The 20577-nt window shown below is 32.5% G+C and overlaps 3 protein-coding genes and 1 long non-coding RNA gene across 5 annotated transcripts in view; 2 read left to right on the plus strand and 2 right to left on the minus strand.

Annotated features, from left to right (window-relative positions):
• The window catches only part of LOC126749227 (E3 ubiquitin-protein ligase RNF220-like), a 131255-nt gene extending 127572 nt beyond the window's left edge, over nt 1-3683 (plus strand). Inside the window, exons 7-9 of the mRNA XM_050458923.1 lie at nt 2093-2584; nt 2639-2713; nt 2774-3683. Of these exons, the coding sequence (XP_050314880.1) occupies nt 2093-2584; nt 2639-2713; nt 2774-2845 (639 nt within the window). The 3' untranslated portion in view covers nt 2846-3683. The remainder of the gene's footprint in view (nt 1-2092; nt 2585-2638; nt 2714-2773) is intronic.
• On the minus strand, nt 209-2422 carry LOC126749232 (uncharacterized). 2 transcript variants are annotated; one of them, XR_007664935.1, is made up of 3 exons: nt 2074-2422; nt 562-2015; nt 209-501 (listed from the first exon to the last, which is right to left on the minus strand). It is a non-coding gene; the product is annotated as an uncharacterized LOC126749232 (long non-coding RNA). The 2 variants fall into 2 exon arrangements; XR_007664934.1 differs by having other exon boundaries at nt 209-504.
• A 1269-nt stretch (nt 3684-4952) lies between the features above and the next one.
• On the plus strand, nt 4953-11240 carry LOC126748922 (nucleolar transcription factor 1-A-like). Its single transcript, XM_050458464.1, has 10 exons — nt 4953-6233; nt 7103-7221; nt 7283-7429; nt 7482-7586; nt 7639-7760; nt 8379-8734; nt 8795-8964; nt 9018-9316; nt 10550-10805; nt 10863-11240. Exons 1-10 carry the CDS (start codon nt 5102-5104, stop codon nt 10920-10922), a joined length of 2766 nt encoding a protein of 921 aa, XP_050314421.1. The 5' UTR covers nt 4953-5101; the 3' UTR covers nt 10923-11240.
• A 5721-nt stretch (nt 11241-16961) lies between these two features.
• LOC126748410 (V-type proton ATPase subunit S1) lies at nt 16962-20392 on the minus strand. Its single transcript, XM_050457643.1, has 8 exons — nt 20170-20392; nt 19896-20007; nt 19571-19838; nt 19425-19510; nt 18934-19088; nt 18772-18879; nt 18523-18715; nt 16962-18336 (listed from the first exon to the last, which is right to left on the minus strand). Exons 1-8 carry the CDS (start codon nt 20268-20270, stop codon nt 18109-18111), a joined length of 1251 nt encoding a protein of 416 aa, XP_050313600.1. The 5' UTR covers nt 20271-20392; the 3' UTR covers nt 16962-18108.
• Between the last annotated feature and the right edge of the window lie 185 nt (nt 20393-20577).

Consider the following 20577-nt stretch of genomic DNA (forward strand, 5'->3'; position numbering starts at 1 on the left):
CCATTGAATATCCCCTTTTGGACAAACTAACTATCCTATGGATATCCGAATATTGTCCAAATGATATCCAATGAATATCCAATAGAGAGTCAAACATCACACTTTTGGATGTCCATTGGAAATCCATTATTTGTCCTATAATGTACACCAATCTTGGATACTGAGAATTTCCCTAAAATTAAAAAAAAAAAGAAAAACTAGATTTAAGTTAGGAAATACAATTTATTCTTTATTAACTTTTATTCTTTGTTTTCACGTCGCAGCTATTTCAATATGTCTGTCTCTGTCGGCTTCGTATGAGCTCTAACTTTATTTTTAGCACTTTTTGGAAAAATTACTAAAATCCATAGACTAAAAGTTAAAATATTGACATTTTTCTCACTGGAGTGCCTGGGAGAAATAAAATAATTTCACTCTTATTGGCAACTGAATATCTTGACTTCTAGTAGCTAAAATGTCGTAATTCTTGATTTCTGGGATACTCAGGGACTCTTGAAGCAACTACTGAAAAAAATATTAAAATCCTTACACTAAAAATGAAAATATTGACATTTTTCTTACTGGAGTGCCTGGAAGAATTAAAATAATTTTTCTCTTATTGGCAACTGAATATCTCGATTTCTAGTGGCTAAAATGTTGTAAATATTGATTTCTGGGATACTCCAAGGGCTCTCGAAGCAACTACTGAAAAGTATATTGAATTTCATACACTAAAAATCTGGATGCTTAATGGAAGAAATAAAATAATTGGTTTTTTATAGGCAACTAAATATCTTGATTTCTAGTGGCTAAAATGTTGTAATTATTGATTTCTGGGATACTCTAATGGCTCTTTTAGCACTTTTCGAAGAAGCTACTAAAATTCGTACACTTAATATTAAGATATTGACATTTTTCTCACTGGTGCCTGGAAGAAATAAAATAAATTGTCTCTTATTGGCAACTGAATATATTGATTTATTGGATACTAATTATAGTGTTATATAATTTTAAATAAATTTCAGCTTTTTCTATGGTAGAATTTAATCTGACATATATCCTTCAAATTTCCACAAACGACAATATTTTTCATTAAAAGATCATAACTCAGAGCGTCAACGGCTTTACTATAATCAGTCATTACTACTATTACTAGTAAAGTACGTTTATTTTAATCCACAGCTGACTAAATATCATCACTTTTATAAGCTCCTGTACAGCATCTATGACCTGCTCTGAACCTTAATGGTGTATCTAGTAAAATATATTTTTTTTAATATATAATTGCAATTGAATTTCCATAACTTTCTTTAAAATCTTTAATTAAGTTAGAAGTATACTTATCGATCTTAATACTTGCGGGTTGGACGATTTTAGAAAAGGCCTTACTTTAGCTTTTTTCCACAATGAGGGAAATATGGAGTGCGTTAAACAATCATTTCTTACGTGCGTAATATAAGGTAACAATAAAGGCAGACATGTGTCGCCTAATTATATTAATGTTAATTTCATCTAAAGCCGTCCCGTTATATTACCTATAATCTCTAATCTAAAATTGTTCTGTAATGAATTTTTTTTCGGGCTAATTTTGGGCATTGAGTTAATAAATAATTAATTATTGACTCTTCATTGTCAAGATTGTCTGGAATTCTTGTGTCTCAGTGTTTATTACATACATTAGGTAGTTTTAGGGATGACTAAATATCCCTTGTAGCGCTTAATTGTAATTTAAAATAGGCCTGTGTTTCATTACGTTTTTTTCCTTTTATAATCCTCCATGTTTTTATATTTTTTAAATGTTGCCAGTAGCTTATTCCTATCTTTCATCATTGCTCGAAATATCTTCGCGATATATTCGGTTTCTAGTGCTGATTGGATCATTTTAATTTGACATTTAATCAACTCTAGGGCGGCTTGTCATATCTGAAATTATACTGATGATATAATTACGTTTTCCTGGTTTTCTATAGTTTCCTCCATTATAGCCAGAATAATCTTGAAATTCTAGTTTTCCACCATTTTATTGAGTATGATGCCTAAAACAGGGAAACCATTTGTTTTTACACAGTAATTATAAATCTACAATATTATTACTAATGTTAGTACGTTCTAGATGAATGAGGAAGATGAAACCGTAGACGTAGAAGGCGACTCAGAACTCGAAGAATGGCAAGAAAGTCAACGAAGACGAACATCCTCCCTTGTAAGTGGTAGAAATAACAATACAACCACTATCGACAACGAAGGGGATGATGTTATTGTTGACGGGGATGAACCGGAAGAAAGCAGCTTCGGACCATCTCAGTACACCGAGTCAGATGTCGTGATGAAAGAAAAAGATGGGGTTCAGTCTCAAGTGGCCACGGTGAATTCAAGTGGTGATGTCGAGGTGAAAGTGGAGTCCCAAGGGGCGCAGAACGGACAGCAATGCGATAGTAATGTGAGCACTTCGGATGCCGAGCCGAGTAGTAGGATCCAGTTGATTGAGGAGCTGAGGAATCGAATTAGGCAACTTGAGGCTGAAGGGGCCGCTAATGGGGAGCAGACTTCTTCTAGTGAGGTGATCACTCCTCAACCTGATGAGTATAAATGTCTTATTTGTTTGGTGAGTTATTTTTGTGTTTTTTTAACTTGAAGTAAATAATTGTTTTGTTTTTAGGAACATTATAAAAAACCAGTCATATCAACGGTATGTTGGCACGTTCATTGTGAGGAATGCTGGCTGCACACCTTGGTAAGTCATGAAATAAGAAGTTTTTAAATAAACTTCTTTCTAATTTTTTTTTATTTACAGGGGAGCAAGAAGGTGTGCCCCCAATGCAGCATGATAACATCCCCAACTGATCTCCGACGAATTTTTATGTAAATTGGTTTTTTTACCAAAACCTTGATATTAAACTACTCTATACTAATTCTAGATGGTAAAGGTCTGCACAATTACTTAAAACATGGTTATAAATAGCACATTAATAAATGTTACACCTTTATATGTTATCATAACATATGAAGGCTGACATTTAAAATTTACTCATTTTCCGTACTTAAATATAATATACTACTATTAAATGTGATCTTCGTCATATTAAAATGAAAATTATCCTAGGCAAGTTATATTGTAAGTACACACTATATAGTACATAATATAAAATATATTTATTGTTGATTTTATTATAGACTAGCTAGAAAAGGTACTTCATCAGTATTTATATTTATACTGATGAAACAGAAGTGAAATCTTAGGATTTTAAATTTTTGAAATAAAAGTACTTACTTTCCTAGTTGTGTTGCCCACATTAGTTTTATTGTTGTTATACTTTAGATTTTGTGTTTATAAGCAGTATAGGAAACCGTTATTCAATACGGGGGTCTCGTTTGATTGGTAACTGAAACTGGATTAATTTACTTAAAAAATACCATATCTCCAAATACCTCTTAAAACAGCCAATAGTTGGCTGAAACAAGGAGGTGGTTTTTTAAAGATGGGTTGGCTCTAAATTGAGTAGAAATTCTTTGAGGATTATGATGATTTATTAGGGTGTTATTTTTAATGACTTATTAGTGAAAAACGTGTGAAATTAATTTTTTTTTAATTAGATTTTCCTCGATTTTCTTCCACTGTATGGTAAAACTAGCAATGGTTTGTTTTTGGGAAGAAATTATAAAATACATTTAATTTTGATCTTAAAAAAAGGTGTCCAATTCAAAATTCCCAATTTGCACGTAGATTTTGAGAAAATTTTCTTTTTTTAAGATTTTCTCCTACTGTATGGGGAACAAAATCAATTTTTTTATACATAGCTATAATAATATTGCAAATATTTAAATAAATAATATTTTTATAAAGTCAGTGGATTTTCTGTGAAGAAATAAAAGATGGTTTTTTAAAAAAAAATCCAGCTTTCTCAATTTTGATTTAAAAAATCCTAATAAAATGTAATGTATTTTTAATTTTTCCAGTTTATTAACACGTCCATTGCTTAAATAAAAATTTTAACCTATTCAGTAAATTTTGAGAAAATTGACTTTTATTGGATTGGAGCTTTTTTTAAATTCTTCGTAACTAAAACTGGTATAATTTACTTAAAAAACAGCACAAATACTATACCCCCCAAAACAGCAATTAAGGAAATCCTCAGATTTTCTGTAATTGGATCCTTCCGAACACCATTTTGTCTCATATAACTGCTGTGGTTCTTTTTTGTATACTACCTAGTAAAATAAATGTACATATTTATAGATTTGTTTTTTGTTGTTGCATAACTAAGTTATTATTACATCTATTTGTACTATATGCAAACCTGTAAATTTGTGTAGATACCTTATTAAAAAAAATATTAATGTAACTTATTAAATGTAATTATTAACAATAAATGTCCAATCACTAATTACGTTGAGTATTTATTTGTTTGCATCAATAAAAGGTGTACCTCCTTATGTGTTTTTGCCTGAGAAAAGGCTTTTAAAACCCTAAAAAGTATTTAGAAATGAGAACTGTGTGTGGTTTTCTGATGATATTCAGGAACTTGATTTTTGAGGCCTTCATAACCTCACTTCTTAAATTGCTATGACACGTGACATATTGGGCCCATCTGTACTATAGAGCGCGATCTATTCGCCATATAATTCAACAAAAACTTGAAACTTATATGTGGCGCCATCTGTGGGTGCACTTCTACAACACTATTTACCGACGTTGCAGAATTCGATAGCTTCTGGTTATTGCAATTAACCAGCAACTGTCTGAGCCTTTCTTGGTCATAGAATATAAAATGCAATATTGTTCCCTGTGGTAACCCTGTAGGATTTTTAACTTCCTAGACTTAGTTACTATAACTCGCTCTTTAAAAATGTGTGTGAAGCTAACGTCCGATCGATGCTGCGTGCTCGATTTGGTTGCTCGATATCGATACTTCACACACGTCGTTCAGAAACCCTTCCGGAAGTATTTGATGCGTCATTGATTAAAATGGCGGATAACCAAAGCAAGTCGAAAGGGCCTGATTTACAGGAACAGCTGATTCGGTAAAAACATCACATCGAGCGAAAAACCGGAGAGGTAGCGGCGTAAGCTGGATTGTGGGTAGCTGAGCAGATTCAGCAGATAAACATTGAGTGTCTAAACATGAAGAGGAAATGTACCCCAGAAGCCTCTGTTGCTGAGAAAAAAAGTAAAAAAAAGACCTTTAATAAAAACGGGGGTAAGGAAGGTGCTGGTGATAAAAACAATCACAGTTTACCTTTAAAGAGCTTAAAAAACAAAAGAAAAATTGAAGGAGAATCCTCGTCAGGGTCCTCGAGCAATGATGCTGATTCACCAATAACTAATAAGTCAAAAAGTATTTATAGTGCAAAGTCATTTAACCAAAAGGATGAAACAAACTTGCCAATAAATAGAGATTTATCAGAATCACCATCTGATCTGCAGCCCTTACAATATTTAAAGAACTCAAGCTCCCCGAAAAGTGAAACTACTAAACAGAAAAAAGGGAAAAAAAGAATTACTCTGCTGGAGCACCTAGTAGAAAGTTTCGCTAAGCCTGGAGTATTAAAAAATTCAAAACTAAAACATTCGAAAAACATTCCCGAAGTAAATGGAGGGCCACAAGAAAATAGCTCCCCACTACTAAAGAAAATCAAAAAGAAGGTACGGATTGATGAAACTGAATCTCTAAAATACAAGCGTGAAATTGCTGAATCAGAACACCACTTCACCAAAAAAGAACTCCCAGCAAAAATAATAAAATCAAAATTAAATAAGAACCTCACAGAAGAAGTTAAAGTCAATAAAACTAAAACAACTAAACCACCAATTGTGAACCTTCTGGAATCATCAACAAATAAAACTGAAGATTTTATTGATGATTTTTGCTTGGCTGTACCTCAGCACAAGAATAAGGGAAAAACCATTAAAAAAGAAAAATCTGAAAGCCCATGTGCGGGTTGTAATACACTAGAATGCTCATGCAGTGTTATCACAATAAAAAGTGAAGATTCAAACAGTTCAAATAAATGGAAAACAGATCCAGGAGCTGAAGAAATATGTTCATGCCAGACGCTTCCATGCATGTGCAATATTAAGAATGAGAATAATAGTTTCGAAGCAGAAGAACCAAAATTGGAGGTGGCTCTTGGTTTTGATGTTGACAACTCTTCCTCTGGAGAATCAGATCTAGAGGTGTATTATATTAATAAAAGGGCTGAGAAGGAGGCTGAGCTTAAATTGAAACAGTCGCAGTCTGAATTGAAAAAAAATGGTAAGTTTTAGTATAACAATCAATAAATTATGACTTGCACTGAATGTTTAGACTATCTGCACTTATGCTTATATGAATTTGGTTATCATTTACATCTAAGTATCTGAAGTCACAAGTAAATAGTATATACAGCTAGACAGTCTTTTTCTGGCAAAAGATTTCAGACAGGTCATGAAATCTACCTTGTTTGAAATTTGTTCTTGCACCATGGATTTTGTCTTGTGAACATAAATTGTTAAAGTTCTATAAATATTACTTGATACATTTCTGAGATAGTGTTCTCTTATTGTCAAAGGCCCGCTTTCGGCAAATAAATGAGTAGAAGGGTATCTTTTAGGCTTTTTAATCTATACTTTTTAAAATGACTAAATAAGATAAGTTTGTGGTACAAGCACTGCTCCAGATTTCTATTTCATGGTTTAAAACAGATTTCGTTCTAATATTTTGAAATGTTTTTCTGATTTTTTTACTTATGTAGTCAATATGCCCATTATACTTTAGTTTTTATCCATATAAACTCCTAGACATTTTAAGGCAGTATTTTTAATCGTGAAGGTTCATCCTGATTGGTGTTGTACATAGAGAAATTAATAAAGTGAGTTTTGCCATTATTTTAGGTTATGAGATGCTGGTCCAACCACAGTTTAACTGATGTAATATTTTGTTCAGCTAATATATTAGCATTAATCTGTGTTTTTGCTTTTACCAAAATAACAGAGTCAGAGAGTTCTGAATATATATTCAAAATAACAGTGGTCCAAGGACTGTTGTACCCCACCACATATTACCTTTCCTTTTTCTCCAATTAGGGTCATTTACTTTGATTTGTTGTGTTCAATTACTTGAAAAGAGTTTGCTTCAAATTTTAGGGGTTCAACTAATGCCCAAAGAAGACCAGTTACTATTGGCTCAACGAATAGAAGAATTTATCCCTGAGGGGGACACAAAAAGTTACACATACAGGCTCCAAAATATCGATTGGTCCAAAGTATTGTTTTTTAAATATAATTTTATAGAAATTTTTATTTAACGCACATTTACTCATATAGATTGCATTCAGAAATTACTCCTTGGAAGATTGCCAGAAAGTATGGGGTCTTTTACTGAAAAAGGTGAGACACTACCGGTTACTGTCGGAGATAACACATGACATCAAAAATGTCATTGAATTATATGATATGAAGAAGTCAAAAAAAGTAAGTAATATGAGATTTAGACTTCTCGTGGTGAGAATTATTTTGGTTTTAGACCAACAAGCACCCTGAAATGCCTAAGAGGCCACTGTCTTCTTATTTTCTCTTTTACATACGAAAGAGGGACAAAGTGAGGAGAGAGCACCCAAACATTGAAGCAGTAATAAGTTTAACTTTTCATAAGTTTCTTACTTATCTATAGCTTTTTTTAGATTGAACTAAATAAATTCATCAGTGAAATGTTTCAAAACTTGCCTGCCGAAAAGAAGCAAAAGTATGAGATGCTTGCCGCAAAAAATCGAGAAGAGTACAAAATTCAAATGGAGGAATTTTAGTAAGTATAAAAAATGCAAGTACATATAATAGTTTCCATGTTAATCAAATATGCTTTGTTTTTACATAACATAAAAATGTTATTGACAAAGCTCGCTTAAATATAGAGTAAACAAACAGACAATAAAAGAAACAAATGGTCGAAAAAATTAAAATATCACAATTTATAAATATCACATAACAAAGCATAATAAAAACCTTTAAAATAGTGGTAACTGAAATTGGTCAAAATCTGCGTCGTAATTATTCATCATGTAAACTGTAAAAACCTTAATTCAATCAAATCTTAAATCAATTTTTTTTTGCACTAAATCTGAACCTCTTATCAAAGTCAAGTTAAATAAACTTAAAAATGGTCTAAGAAGTATTCTTCTTATAGTGTAGTCGCTTTTTATAACTAACATCTTTGTTACCTTCCTCCTAAATAATTTATGGGAAACTGTCTTACAAAAAAGCCATGGAAGATAGTCAAATATTTTTTTACTTTCATAAAAAAATGATTTTTTGGTTAAGAAAGATGTAGGGATTGGTAAATTTATATTATATGAGGACCGAGAATTATTTACATTTTCCGATTGGCTAACTAAAGAATACTTCTTACTTTAAGTTATAATTCCAGTACTAGACATCCAGAATTTCGTAAGGTGGCAATAAAAAGGGAGCCAAAAGAACGAAAAGAAAAACCACCAACGAAGCCTGAGAACCCATATAGATTGTTCATGCAGTCCGAGTTGGAAAGAGAGGAAATCGCAGAAGAGGATAAGGCTGAATTTAAAGAAGTCTGTCGCGAAAAATGGAGACAAATGCCTGATAGCAAAAAATTAGATTGGATCCTCCAGGCTGAGAAACAGTTGGTGCAATACGAAGAAGAACTGAAAGAATATATGTCCAGACATCCAGAATATACTCCAAAGAAAATGTCAAGCAAGCCGTTTTTGTCAAGACAAGAGCAGAACTTGAAAGAGAAACTTGCTGGTAAGTGCAAAGAACTTTTAATTAACTTTCAGTGAAAATCTGATAAATTTTATTATAAAGGTAAGCCTAAGAAGCCACCGACATCAGCCTATAGTCTTTTTGTAAGCCTGACAATCCAGAGCAATGATGCGCAAGACATCCCCTCTCGTGAACGATGGGCTTACACTTCAGCCAAATGGAAAGCCATGACTGAAGCAGAAAAGGATCAATATAAAATTCTTTTGACACAAGTAAAATAAAACTCCACTGACCATTGATATAGTTTATGTAAATTTCTTTGTAGGTTACCGAACAATACCAGAAAGAATTTAAGACTTATCTAGATTCACTACCGGAAGAAAAAAGGCAAGAAGAGATCCTGAAAAATCTTCCAAAAAGAAGAGAAAAGAAAAAAAAAGCACGAAGCACCTCTTCTGTATCTGCCTCGTCAGGACCGTCATGTTCTGGTTTGGGTCAGTTTGTTTTTGATGATCGTGATCAGCCATCAACATCAAGAGGCGTTAGACCAAAGAGTGGAAAAGGTTCTGGTCCAAAGGGGTCTAAGACTAAGCAAAAGGTCCCGTATCCTGTACCTCCGCCAAGGTAGGAAACATCATTTTTTTTTTTTATTAGCAGAAAATAAATAATACACAGTTTCCTTACAACATACAATATTTCTCTACCAATTACTAAATTGGCAAATTCAAGGCAATACTAGCATCAAAATAATCAGTACAAAAACAAAATTCACCCAAATATACAATGAATTAGGTCCACCAATATAATTCAAAGTATTTGATGCACAATGATATTTAAAATATTGTGTGTGCACCTTAATCAAGATTAAAAATTTACAATAAGAGGTTGTAGTACTAAATACAGAAATATGCTTTACACATCATCAAAAATAGACAATTATTTATTCCTCGTATATCTTAAACCAGCTAAAAGACTTTATAATTACTCTTCAATATCCATTAAGTAATTTTAGACTTGCATTTAGAATAAATCATTAAGAAAATATGATACACAATAAATATGATTCTGGCATCGCGCATGTTGGTAACATTTCCATGCCCCACATATCTAGTCCTATTCCATGCAATATTTCTTTTGTGAATTAATTATTTTTTAACATAAATCTAATAACTGATTCAATATAAAATTGTTCCAGATTGAAGAGTTTCTTTGAACACTAAGTCTGTGGGATGCCACCTATTTTCAAAAAGAATAATTTTTAAAACCCATTTTTGTGCTACATACAACTTTGAAAGTATTGGTGAACCTGCATTACCCGAAGCAACCATATTATAATTTAAAATTGATTCGACAAGAGCATAATTAATTATTTTTAGTGTCTTAAAGGATAAGATATTCCTTAGTTCATAAAATGTATAAATTAGTTTTTTTAGGAACATAGTTGATATGGTCCCTCCCGTTCAAATTTTCATTAAATATTAATTACTCCTAAGTATTTTTCTCTTATTAGTGATTATTCTCTGTCAACGAATTTGAAGCAGTTACAAGTAATGTCACAATACATCCCTTCTAAACTAAAAGGTCACAATCCAAACCTTCTGCTTTTCCTGTTAAAGCATTTTCATCCATCACTGGCGATTTTTCCGTGTTTTCAATGGTTTTCTTCTCAATTTGTAGCTTAACTGAGGTTAGTAGGCGTTACACATGTTGCAACTTATGTGGTCTAGGACTCTTTTTTTACAGTATTTACACTTAATCTCACTACTTTTAGTCAGGACAACTTTTTCATCACCATCCATTCATAAAGAAACGTTATGTCTTAAGAGTAGGATGCCATAAAACTTCAATTAATTTTAGGTCGGCTTATAAATATTTTTCGGAAAAACACAAGGGCCCGAATCCTAAAGAAGCATGGAAAAGCTTGTCTTGTACAGAGAGGCGACAATATAACAAAGAATTAGACGTTATAAAAGACAAATATATACAAGACTTTGAAACCTATTTGAAGAGCCTCGATAGGGACGAGTTATCCGTTTTCTGTGCCAATAGAAACACTCAGGAAGAAGAGTACAGCAGCTCAGACCCAAGCGAATCAGAGTCTGAAGAAGAAGAGGTATTAATTAATAAAAAAATTGTTACTTTCTCATTTGTTATATTACTAATGTTATAGGAATCCTCGAGTGACGAAGTGGAGGACGAAGTTGGGAACTTGTCATCCGACGAGGATTAAGCAATTACTTAAAGGACCATATTATTAAGTGTTAGAATAGTTTGGAGAAGTTTGTTACGAATTTTTCAATGAGAGTTTATTAGTATTTTGTTGAATTATGTTTTTAAAAGACATAATCAATTTGTCTAATCTAACTTAAGGTTTTCGAAATGATCCATGACGTTCCAGATCTATGTCCCACGTTGTTAGTTTAGGAGAATTAGATCATTTAATGTCAACATGAAGCATACGAACTGGTTAACTTATGCTTTGTTTGATTAAAAATTGTCTTAGGTTTTATCACTTAAATTTAAAAAAGAATTAAAGTTTTATTTTAAATTGTTATGTTTTTTCGTGTGTTTTAAGTTTAGGAGTGATTTATATGTAAATTAGCAAAAAAATCATTTGTTCGAATGTGATGCTTAGATTTTAATTTTCATTATTTAAAAGCGAATTAAGCATAATTCACATTCCTGAATTTTTTTGTATATTAGGTAGTTCTTAACTAGTCGGCAATGACGTTTAAATTATTTTTATATAATACGCATTTCCAAAATGATTTATATGCTAAAAGCCCTTACTTCATTTGTACCATCTTTTCTTCTCACATTAAGGCAGATCATACTGCAAATGTAAATTACATAGGACCGCTTATTTTTAATTCCTACAGCGTATATGGGAGATTCGTTATCCAAGCGTAGATTTAAAAATGTATCTAATTACTTTAATGTATGTACATTTGGCCCTTCACAAAAAGCCACTATTTTCGATTTTAAATTGAATATGCTTTTTTTAATGGATGTTAAGTGTGAAATAGAAGGGTAGAAGTCATTAGTAAATATATGTAAACCTCCATCTATGTAACGAAATAAAATTACATGTATAAAAAAGTTCTTTTCTTTCAAATATGTAATCGATAGCAAGAATAAATAATATCTTTATTTAGCAAGAAGCTACATTCAATAAAAATATAGGTGATATATAAATAAACTAAAAGTGTAAATTGGCTATAACTGTATCAGGACACTCCGGTTTGTCCATGGATGGTCTCGGTAATCCAGAAACAGCATCCCGGTTCCAGAAATATCCTGTCAGAGGTAGACCATAAATTAAAACTAGACTTAACCTAAACATTATTTCCTTGCCCTACTAATTAAAAGCACAGTTAATTATTGTTTGCCTTATAGTAATAAAAATAATGTCGACTCAGGTTGATCGAGTCGGTTCGGTTGCAATCAGCCGATGACACACATTTGGTACTTGGTTGACCTTGCCGACTAGACACATTGGTCCCCCCGTGTAATACTTAGAAAGGCTTCGGTAGTTCCAAGAAGCTGTAACCAGTATCCCGGTTGGCCCAAAAATACCCAGTCAACAGATAAACCAACAATCAAGATGATGATTGGAGCGGAAACAATGCATACTATAGTAAAACTTAATAAACTACATAATTAAAATAAAATAATAAAATAATAAACACAATTTTACTTATTCATAATAAATTTTCTCAAGAGCCCTCTGAATTGATTTAAAGTAATACAATTTTTGATGTTAGCAGGCAAGTTGTTAAATAGTATTAAACCTTTGTATAGAACTGAATTATGCATTTGGGTTGTGTTACATCTGTCGACTAGTATGAAGTCTATACGATTTCTCGTATTATAGTTATGTATATCTCCAAAAACTCTTAATTTATTACAAATATAATCGGGGAGCATCTGATGTTTTAATTTAAAAATAAACAAATAAACGTTATACAAAATTCTTTGATGTACAGACAACATATCTAGGACACCCAACATAGAGATAACAGGCGTGTAACGGTTACAATTTAGAATCAGTCTCATAGCTCTATTTTGAATTCTTTCCAGTTGGTCAATTCTATACTGTGGTAAGTTAAACAATAATGTTGAACAGAACTGTAAATGAGGAAGAGCAATGGCGTTGTAAAGTTTTAATTTGATGTACATTGACAAATTTTTTCCAATTCTTGTGATAAATCCAACTTTTTTTGAAAATTTTCTCATTACATAATCTGCATGAGCATGGAAATTCAGATTGGCATCGAAAATTGTTCCCAAATATTTAATTTCTTTGTCGTACAAAATACTTTCCCCATTCACAGAAATCTGTACATTGCCCATGTCTATAGAACTTAATCTAGATCTCTTGCCAAATATACAAAACTTGGATTTACTTGCATTTAAACTTAGTTTATTTCTACAGAGCCAGATGAATAAGTTATTGAGTTCAACGTTCATGACCTGCTGCAGTTGATGAATATCTTTACCCACCACATACAACATTGTATCGTCCGCAAACAACACCACATTACACCCCCGCACTACCTCCACCATATCGTTAACATACAATAAAAATAGCAAGGGGCCCAAGACCGTTCCCTGCGGTACACCATGCTTTACATTAACACTTTCAGATGAACTATTTTTGTACATGACTCGCTGAACTCTACCACTTAGATAAGATTGAAACCACTTCAATACATTATTTTTAAGGCCTAACCGTTCTAATTTCCTAATTAACATTTCTCTACTCACGGTTTCAAACGCTCTCTTAAAATCCAAAAATACAGCAAGTACTAGATTATCAGAGTCAAGGGCCTTGAGAAAATTATCAACTATATTAATAATGACAGACTCACATGAATGATTCTCACGAAACCCCGATTGGTTAGGCACAACTATTTTATTTATATTACAATGTTCGAGTAGCTGTTCCTTAACACATACTTCAAGGAGCTTCTCATAAATAGGTACGGTGTTAATTGGCCGAAATTCATTACACAATTTAGTGTTTTGCACTTTTGGAACAGGAACAACAGTAGAAAGTTTCCAGGCTTGCGGAAAAATCCCAGTACTTAAGGATGTATTGATAATATCCAGAAGACGATCACCCACAACATAAGCAACATCGCAAAGAACCTGCTTGGAGATGCCACTCTCCCCACCACCAACGTTTTTTAGATTTTTAAGTATTTCCTTCATTTTAGTCATCGAAACTTTATTAAATTGTGTCAAGGTTTTCTGGACTGAAGGTGGTTCAATGAAATATGTTTGGCCATTTGCTGCTGGTGGAATATCTGCAAGAATAAGATCAATACTATTCACGAAATAATTATTAAATCTATGTGCAATATCATCCTCCTGTGTAATGATTTCATTTTCAAACTTTATTTCATTAGGCATGTTTTGGGTTTTTCCTGGCAAAAGCGTCTTCAGATTTTTCCAGAGTTCTTTTTGATTATTTTTATTTAGATCTATGGTATTCGCAAAAAATCTATCCTTTTCTACTCTTATCTTGCTTACTATGTTATTTCTTATAGCTTTATATTCATTCCAAACGTTTTCGTTGTTTTCTATGGCAGCCCTTTTATATAATCGATCCCTTTCCTGCATTTGCTCCCTTATATCTTGAGTTATCCATTTTTTATCGGCATATTTCTGTTTTTGCACAATTTTAATCCTTGGGCACATACTGTCAAGAATTGTTCTAATATCTCTGACAAAAGTATTAGCTAGTAAGTCAACATCTGAACTATTTCTATTCCAATTGCATGTAAGCAGTTCTTCCTGAAGTTTATGGCATTTGTAGGTCTTAAAAGACCTAGTATAACTTACTACATCCATTGGCTGTTCCTTCGATTGATCCATAGAAATTGATATAATAGAATGGTCACTAATTTTAGGAGTTTGATGGACTTTATGCGAGAGAGATTTGTCATTTGAAATTAAATAATCGATCAGAGTCTGACTTCTTTGGACTATTCTAGTTGGAGTTTTAATTATTTGACTAAAACCATTGGTATAAATGATACTTAATAATTTGTTACTATAAAAATTGTTTTTTAATAAATCAAAATTAAAATCCCCAAGGATAATGTTGGTGCCATTAAATCCACTAACTTGCTCTAAATATCCCCCAAAAAATTCTATAAATTTGGCATCTTGTTTCTGAGGCGAATGGTACAGAACAGAGCACAAATATTTACCTCCACCCATAGATAGCTCAAAAGACAACAGCCAGACATAATCATCAATAGACAATACAGACCCCACCTTATATCTAATATCGTTTCTAATAAGGGCCAAGACCCCACCTGTTCTACTGTTGTTACTAGTGCATTGCTCCAAATTGTACCCATCAACAATCAACTCACATGGCTCAATAACCGGGGTTACGTGAGTCTCACTCAAAAGCAAGATCTTAGGCCTCCAATCATTTACTAGTAAAATAATGTTATCTTTGTTGTTTAGATAACCTTGGCAATTAAAATAAACAATGTTGGTGTTAAGTGCAATATTTAGGTCTAATTGCTACTTAATATATTTATTCCTTTGTAACTCTTCAATTCGCTTATAGGAATCACAACTAGTTACATCCCAAGAAACGTGATTGACATTTAGCCTAAGACCATACTTTTCATTAGATACTACACAATTAATACACTTAACGCTACTTACATTACATTCTTTAACATCATGGGATCCACTACACTTTGCACACACTTTATTTTCTTTACATTCTTTCAGTAAATGACCATACCGACAGCACTTGAAACACCTTCGGATACCATATTCGTTGAAGACAGGACAACGGTTCCAACCAATGTTCATCTTCTCCTTTTCAATAAACACTGCATACGTGGTAGCATCAACTTCCAAGATCATATTGAACTTTTTGTTTACGATTTTAGTTTTTCTCACAATTTGAATTTTCCGGTTTGGAGATTCTGGAACATTATTTTGACTCTTTATTTTGGCCAAAATTTCATTATCTGATAGGTTGTACTCAGACTCGTTAATGCCCACCACCTTAATCCTGTGCTCTAAAAGTTTTGGTACCTCAACACTGTAGTTGTCACCCATGTTGTTCTGGATCTGCGACTGTATCGAAGTTAGCTCCTTCTCATTGCCACACTTAATGATAACGCCGCCACTTTTGGTTGCTTTTCCTAGAGATAAACCGGCTCCAATAAGAGTAGGATTGACTTTCTTTCTCAAATCCTCCTTCACTTGCTTTACATCTTTCTCCGGACACTTTTGCTTTACAACCAAAACTTTGCTATCATTTTTGGTGCCTATTGCTGCAGCATATGACAACTTGGAGTTCACACTTGATGGGGCTGTTGACGGCTTACATTCCTTCAGGCTGGCAATTTCACGTTTCAAATTCTGGTTTTCGTTTAACAGGAGATCGACTTTTTGATTTAACTCGTTAGTTCTACTGACTAAGAGCTGCAAGGTGGCCATAATATCTCCTACATTATCTAAATCAATAACAATATCATCTGTGCGGCTTCTTTTCCTAGCGCGCTCTGTTTTGTATGCACTATCACTAGATGCAGAGGGATCACACGATTCACATTTCCATGTCGATTTTCTCAAATGAAAACCGCGCATGTCAACATTAACACACTTTCCATGAAAATACTTAGCACACCTGGTACATTGTATTATCGACTTAATGTCATCAAATACTAAATTACATTTAGCACAATTACTTTCTGGATCACCGTCATCCGTAGTACTTCCTCCAGCCATTATTTCATTAGTTAATCACAATTTCAAAATCACCCCGTATATGAATTAAATATAAGTTAATTTAGACAAATACTGTTTACAATAGAACACCCGTTAATGTAAACACTGTAATTATCACGTACGTGCACTATATTTATGTTATACTTATTACACAAATTAGAGAAATAAAAATTAAATTTTACTGATTTATGGCAACCGTGATTCTAAAATAAGTTAGTATTTTACAAGTTAGTTTAATATTTGACAATTTTGAATATTTGACAAAATGGTATTTTTTTTCAAACGTCACGACTACACTATCATTGATGCGTTAAAGATTGCAGTTGGATAGTATACAGATTATTCAAAAACTTTTGACTTTGTAAACCATGATCTTCTAACAAAACTAATAGTAGTGGTCCTTTCTTCACTTTTGAAATTATTTACAACCGATGTCTGTAGGTCCAAGAAGAATATACTTTACACTTTTTAAAACTTATTTCTTAAAAAAACACTTAAGCAAGTTTTGTCAGATATTTTTATTGTATGACACAGAACACTACAATTGTTTGGCAAACAAACCTAATTTGAACCAATCTACATGAATTTACAAATAATGGCGTAACTGAGTTTTTTTTGTACAAATAAAAGAAACCTTCACCTCCATACGATCAACTTTCCTATAGAACAATCTACAAATACTTAGTGTTAGATGATAATAAACTAAAAAGAATAAAATGGAATAAAGCTCTAAAAGTACCGGAATGGAACTGAAATAAGGGCACTTGAAAATATAACATTTTTTTTTTATAACAGGACTAAATATATACAAAATAACACATTGGATACATTTTTCTATAAAATAAGTTGTTTTTTTTACGTGCAGACCTACAGTGTAAAAATAGGCCTAAAGCACAAAATAGACTACATTTTTAACAACGTCAAGACTACGGATGTAACAATTATTGTTCTACTACTATACCAACAGTTTCTAGTTAATATAGTTCCAAAATATAATAAAAATTCTATTGTCATAAAAGGTGTATAATAAATTTGATTTCTAAATCTTCTGGACAAATTAATTCGTTTAATATTATGTTGTTGACCAAACAAATGATCTTTAAGAGCACATCGAGATTTATTTCTAACTATGAGAACATTTAACATCTAATAAGAACTGTGCTTGACTGTCCAAACAGTATAATTTTTAACTACACTTACTACAAATATTTTTATTTAAGAGAAAACCATACCTGTTTGGACAACATTGATTACATCTTTACAATATAAATATTGGAATAGGGGGGGTTAACAAGAGTCCAGGGGATATAGAAAGGAAATAGTTTCTAAGTATAAAGGCAGTTAGGCCCTATTTAGCGCCTGATCAAAGTTAAGGGTGACGCACAATTAAGAAAGCTTTATAGGTATCACAAGAGCTGGTCGCCCTTAAATATTTTATATAATAAAGGAAGGCTTTCTCCTTGGCGGTCCTTGATTGAAACAACTTTAGGATTATTAAAATTGGCATTAACACAACATTGAGCATTTATATCAACCAAACGGACCAAAAACAATGCCAATTTAGTTAACAGTAAGATTTTGTAGGAGACCTTTAATACTGCGGTTCCGAATACTGCGAAACCGATTTTTTTTCGAAGTTTGACATTTTACTCGGAAGCATTGATGGTAATGGTTTTGCCTTTAGCATCATCAAACCTATCCATTGTTTTAATGTCCATCATCATTGTTAGGCCGAAACTCATGATTAATAACAAAATGAAGGTGACAAACAGACCAGACCAAATTGGGATGGTGGTGAAACCAACACAGTGGTAGGGATCATTGAACTTGTTTTGTTTGGTCCAGTAGGAGTTATTGTTATACCTTGGTTCAACCTAGAAAAAATTAAATATGTATCAAATATTATTCAAAATATGTAATAGAAGCATAAAGTACAACAAAGATTTGTTACAAGGGATCAAAAAGGCTAAAACAATACTTTTCTTTTTGTCCAAGAACAAATGGGTTTTAAGTTCTTTTTAATTAAATAAATGTTACTGTAAATTCTATTATGAACTTACCTGAAATTGTGAAAAACTCAAAGAAGAATTAACTGATTTAAATGTCTGGTTATTGCAAGCATAAGAGAAACCTATTGGGGCATACACCGAGGAGTTTGTAGTCTTGTTGAAGCTACAATCAGTATTATCACCATACATGACATCCAGCAACTGCATGTACCAGTAACCAGTTTTACTCTCATAGAAATCAGCTCTGTAATTAAAAAAACAGTCAGCTCATTTTTTAATTTTTAAAACTCTTAAGCTTACGTAATATTGAGGGTTACTGTGCCATTTATACCAGTCCCTTGCAGGACCCTCTTTGTGTCATTGCCACTGAATTCTTCAGCAGTGTAATTCATGTTGAATTTCAATTCTCTGAAAAAAAAAAGTTATCCCCAATAGGTTTAAATTTACATATAACTAACTCACTGGTTGTGACACCAAACACTAACGCCTGCAGATGTATAGAATAGTATTGATGAATTGTTCATTAATATGTTCATAGTACCATTTTCAGTATCTTGTGTTTCAGTTTCAGCCATAAGGGACCTGGATTTCCTTGAATGAGTTTCACCAGATCCAATCTGAAAATATTTTTTTTTTTTAAATTATTCTTGAGAATTGGTGAGCACAGATTATTACTAAGACACTTACTGAATTCTTAGTTTGCTCTTCTTACATTAAAATAGCACATACCATAGGGATAAAAATGTTACAGTTTAAAGCCAGTCATGTACAGAAGACAATATAATTAAAATATAGTAGAATATATTACTTGAACAAATCATTAGAGAATTCAGTACTAGCTGTAAAAACTATGAAAGAAATATATGCATTTATGTATCTATAAATATGTAAATAACTGGCAATAGATATGGTTTTTTCACTAGAGACATTCTTTAAAATTCTGTGAAACTTACCCATGAAGCATGATGAGCTGTATATAAAGCTAAAATATCATCATTATTCTTCAAGAGGTTTTGATATACTTCACCAATAAAAGAATCTAAAAAAAAAATAAAACACATGTACAACATATTCAATTCTAATTTTTTCATTACATTACCATGGCGCTTCAGTAGGTCGAATCTTCTTTCACTTTCAGTAGCATCATTTAGTTCAATAATAACAATTTTCCCTTCGGGAACTTCGAAATTGTCTTTCAGTCTTTCAATAGAAGTGGTAACAACATCATCAGCTGCATGTTGTATAGCTTTCAAAGGGTTTTGAACAGAAGTAAAGTAAGTAACTTTTGAGGATTTGTGAATCTTTGAAAGATATGGGTAAGCATTGTTTCCTTGTCTGTCTCGTTGTGCTAAGTCTTCAGGACTTAACTGAAAATTGCATATTAAGCTGTAAAACTTGAACAGGGATTTATTAAGAATACTTACAGAATGTTCAGCAAATATTACAATTCTTGGGGTTTCTTTTAGTCTGTGCTCAACTTCTTCCTTAAATGAACTGGAACTTACTTTATGTAAGGCAGGAACAGGTTCACTTGTCCTGCAAATCATATGACTAGTTACACCTTCAAGTATTTTTTTCTATAACATATGATGAGAGTTCGAACTTGAGATTCGATAATTTAAGAGTGGATTTTAAAAATGAATATTTGAGAAATTATAAAAGGGTTTTAGGGGCGAGATAATCTAAAAACAAACTTACCTTTGGGTACCCCACATATAAACGGGGACATATTCGGACAGGCAAACTTGGGCTAAAACCAAAAAACTTACAACCGAGAGGATGCTCTTCAGAAAGCCCATCTTGCTGGGAATAGAGTGTCCTGTAAAATTGAAATGCTCTCCTAAAATCCTATACCAAGATCACGTGAAATTTACGATGATTACCCAAATTACCGAGTTGGGTCGAACATTTGACAAAAGTCAGGTGAATGGGGCGATGTCAGATGATTTGTCAACAAAGTACGTAACTCCACCTGGGGTCACGTTTCGAAATTAATAGTGCTGACACAAAGAAATTGGAAGAAAACTTGCATGAAACTTTACTACGTTGCCAAATTATTCACTTTATTAATTGAATTCTGCTACATTGCCAAATTGTATTTTTTGT

This window comes from Anthonomus grandis, chromosome 22 (genome assembly GCF_022605725.1).
Source record: "Anthonomus grandis grandis chromosome 22, icAntGran1.3, whole genome shotgun sequence".
In the NCBI taxonomy this organism is placed as follows: Eukaryota; Metazoa; Arthropoda; class Insecta; order Coleoptera; family Curculionidae; genus Anthonomus; species Anthonomus grandis.

Coding starts and splice junctions, on each gene's coding strand:
- LOC126748922 (XM_050458464.1), top strand. CDS start 5,102: ATGAAGAGGAAATGTACCCCAGAAGCCTCTGTTGCTGAGAAAAAAAGT. Junction 6,234..7,102: donor GTCTGAATTGAAAAAAAATG/GTAAGTTTTAGT, acceptor TTCAAATTTTAG/GGGTTCAACTAATGCCCAAA. Junction 7,222..7,282: donor AAAATATCGATTGGTCCAAA/GTATTGTTTTTT, acceptor TTACTCATATAG/ATTGCATTCAGAAATTACTC.
- LOC126748410 (XM_050457643.1), bottom strand. CDS start 20,270: ATGGGCTTTCTGAAGAGCATCCTCTCGGTTGTAAGTTTTTTGGTTTTA. Junction 20,008..20,169: donor TATATGTGGGGTACCCAAAG/GTAAGTTTGTTT, acceptor TATGATTTGCAG/GACAAGTGAACCTGTTCCTG. Junction 18,716..18,771: donor ACAGTAACCCTCAATATTAC/GTAAGCTTAAGA, acceptor TTTTAATTACAG/AGCTGATTTCTATGAGAGTA.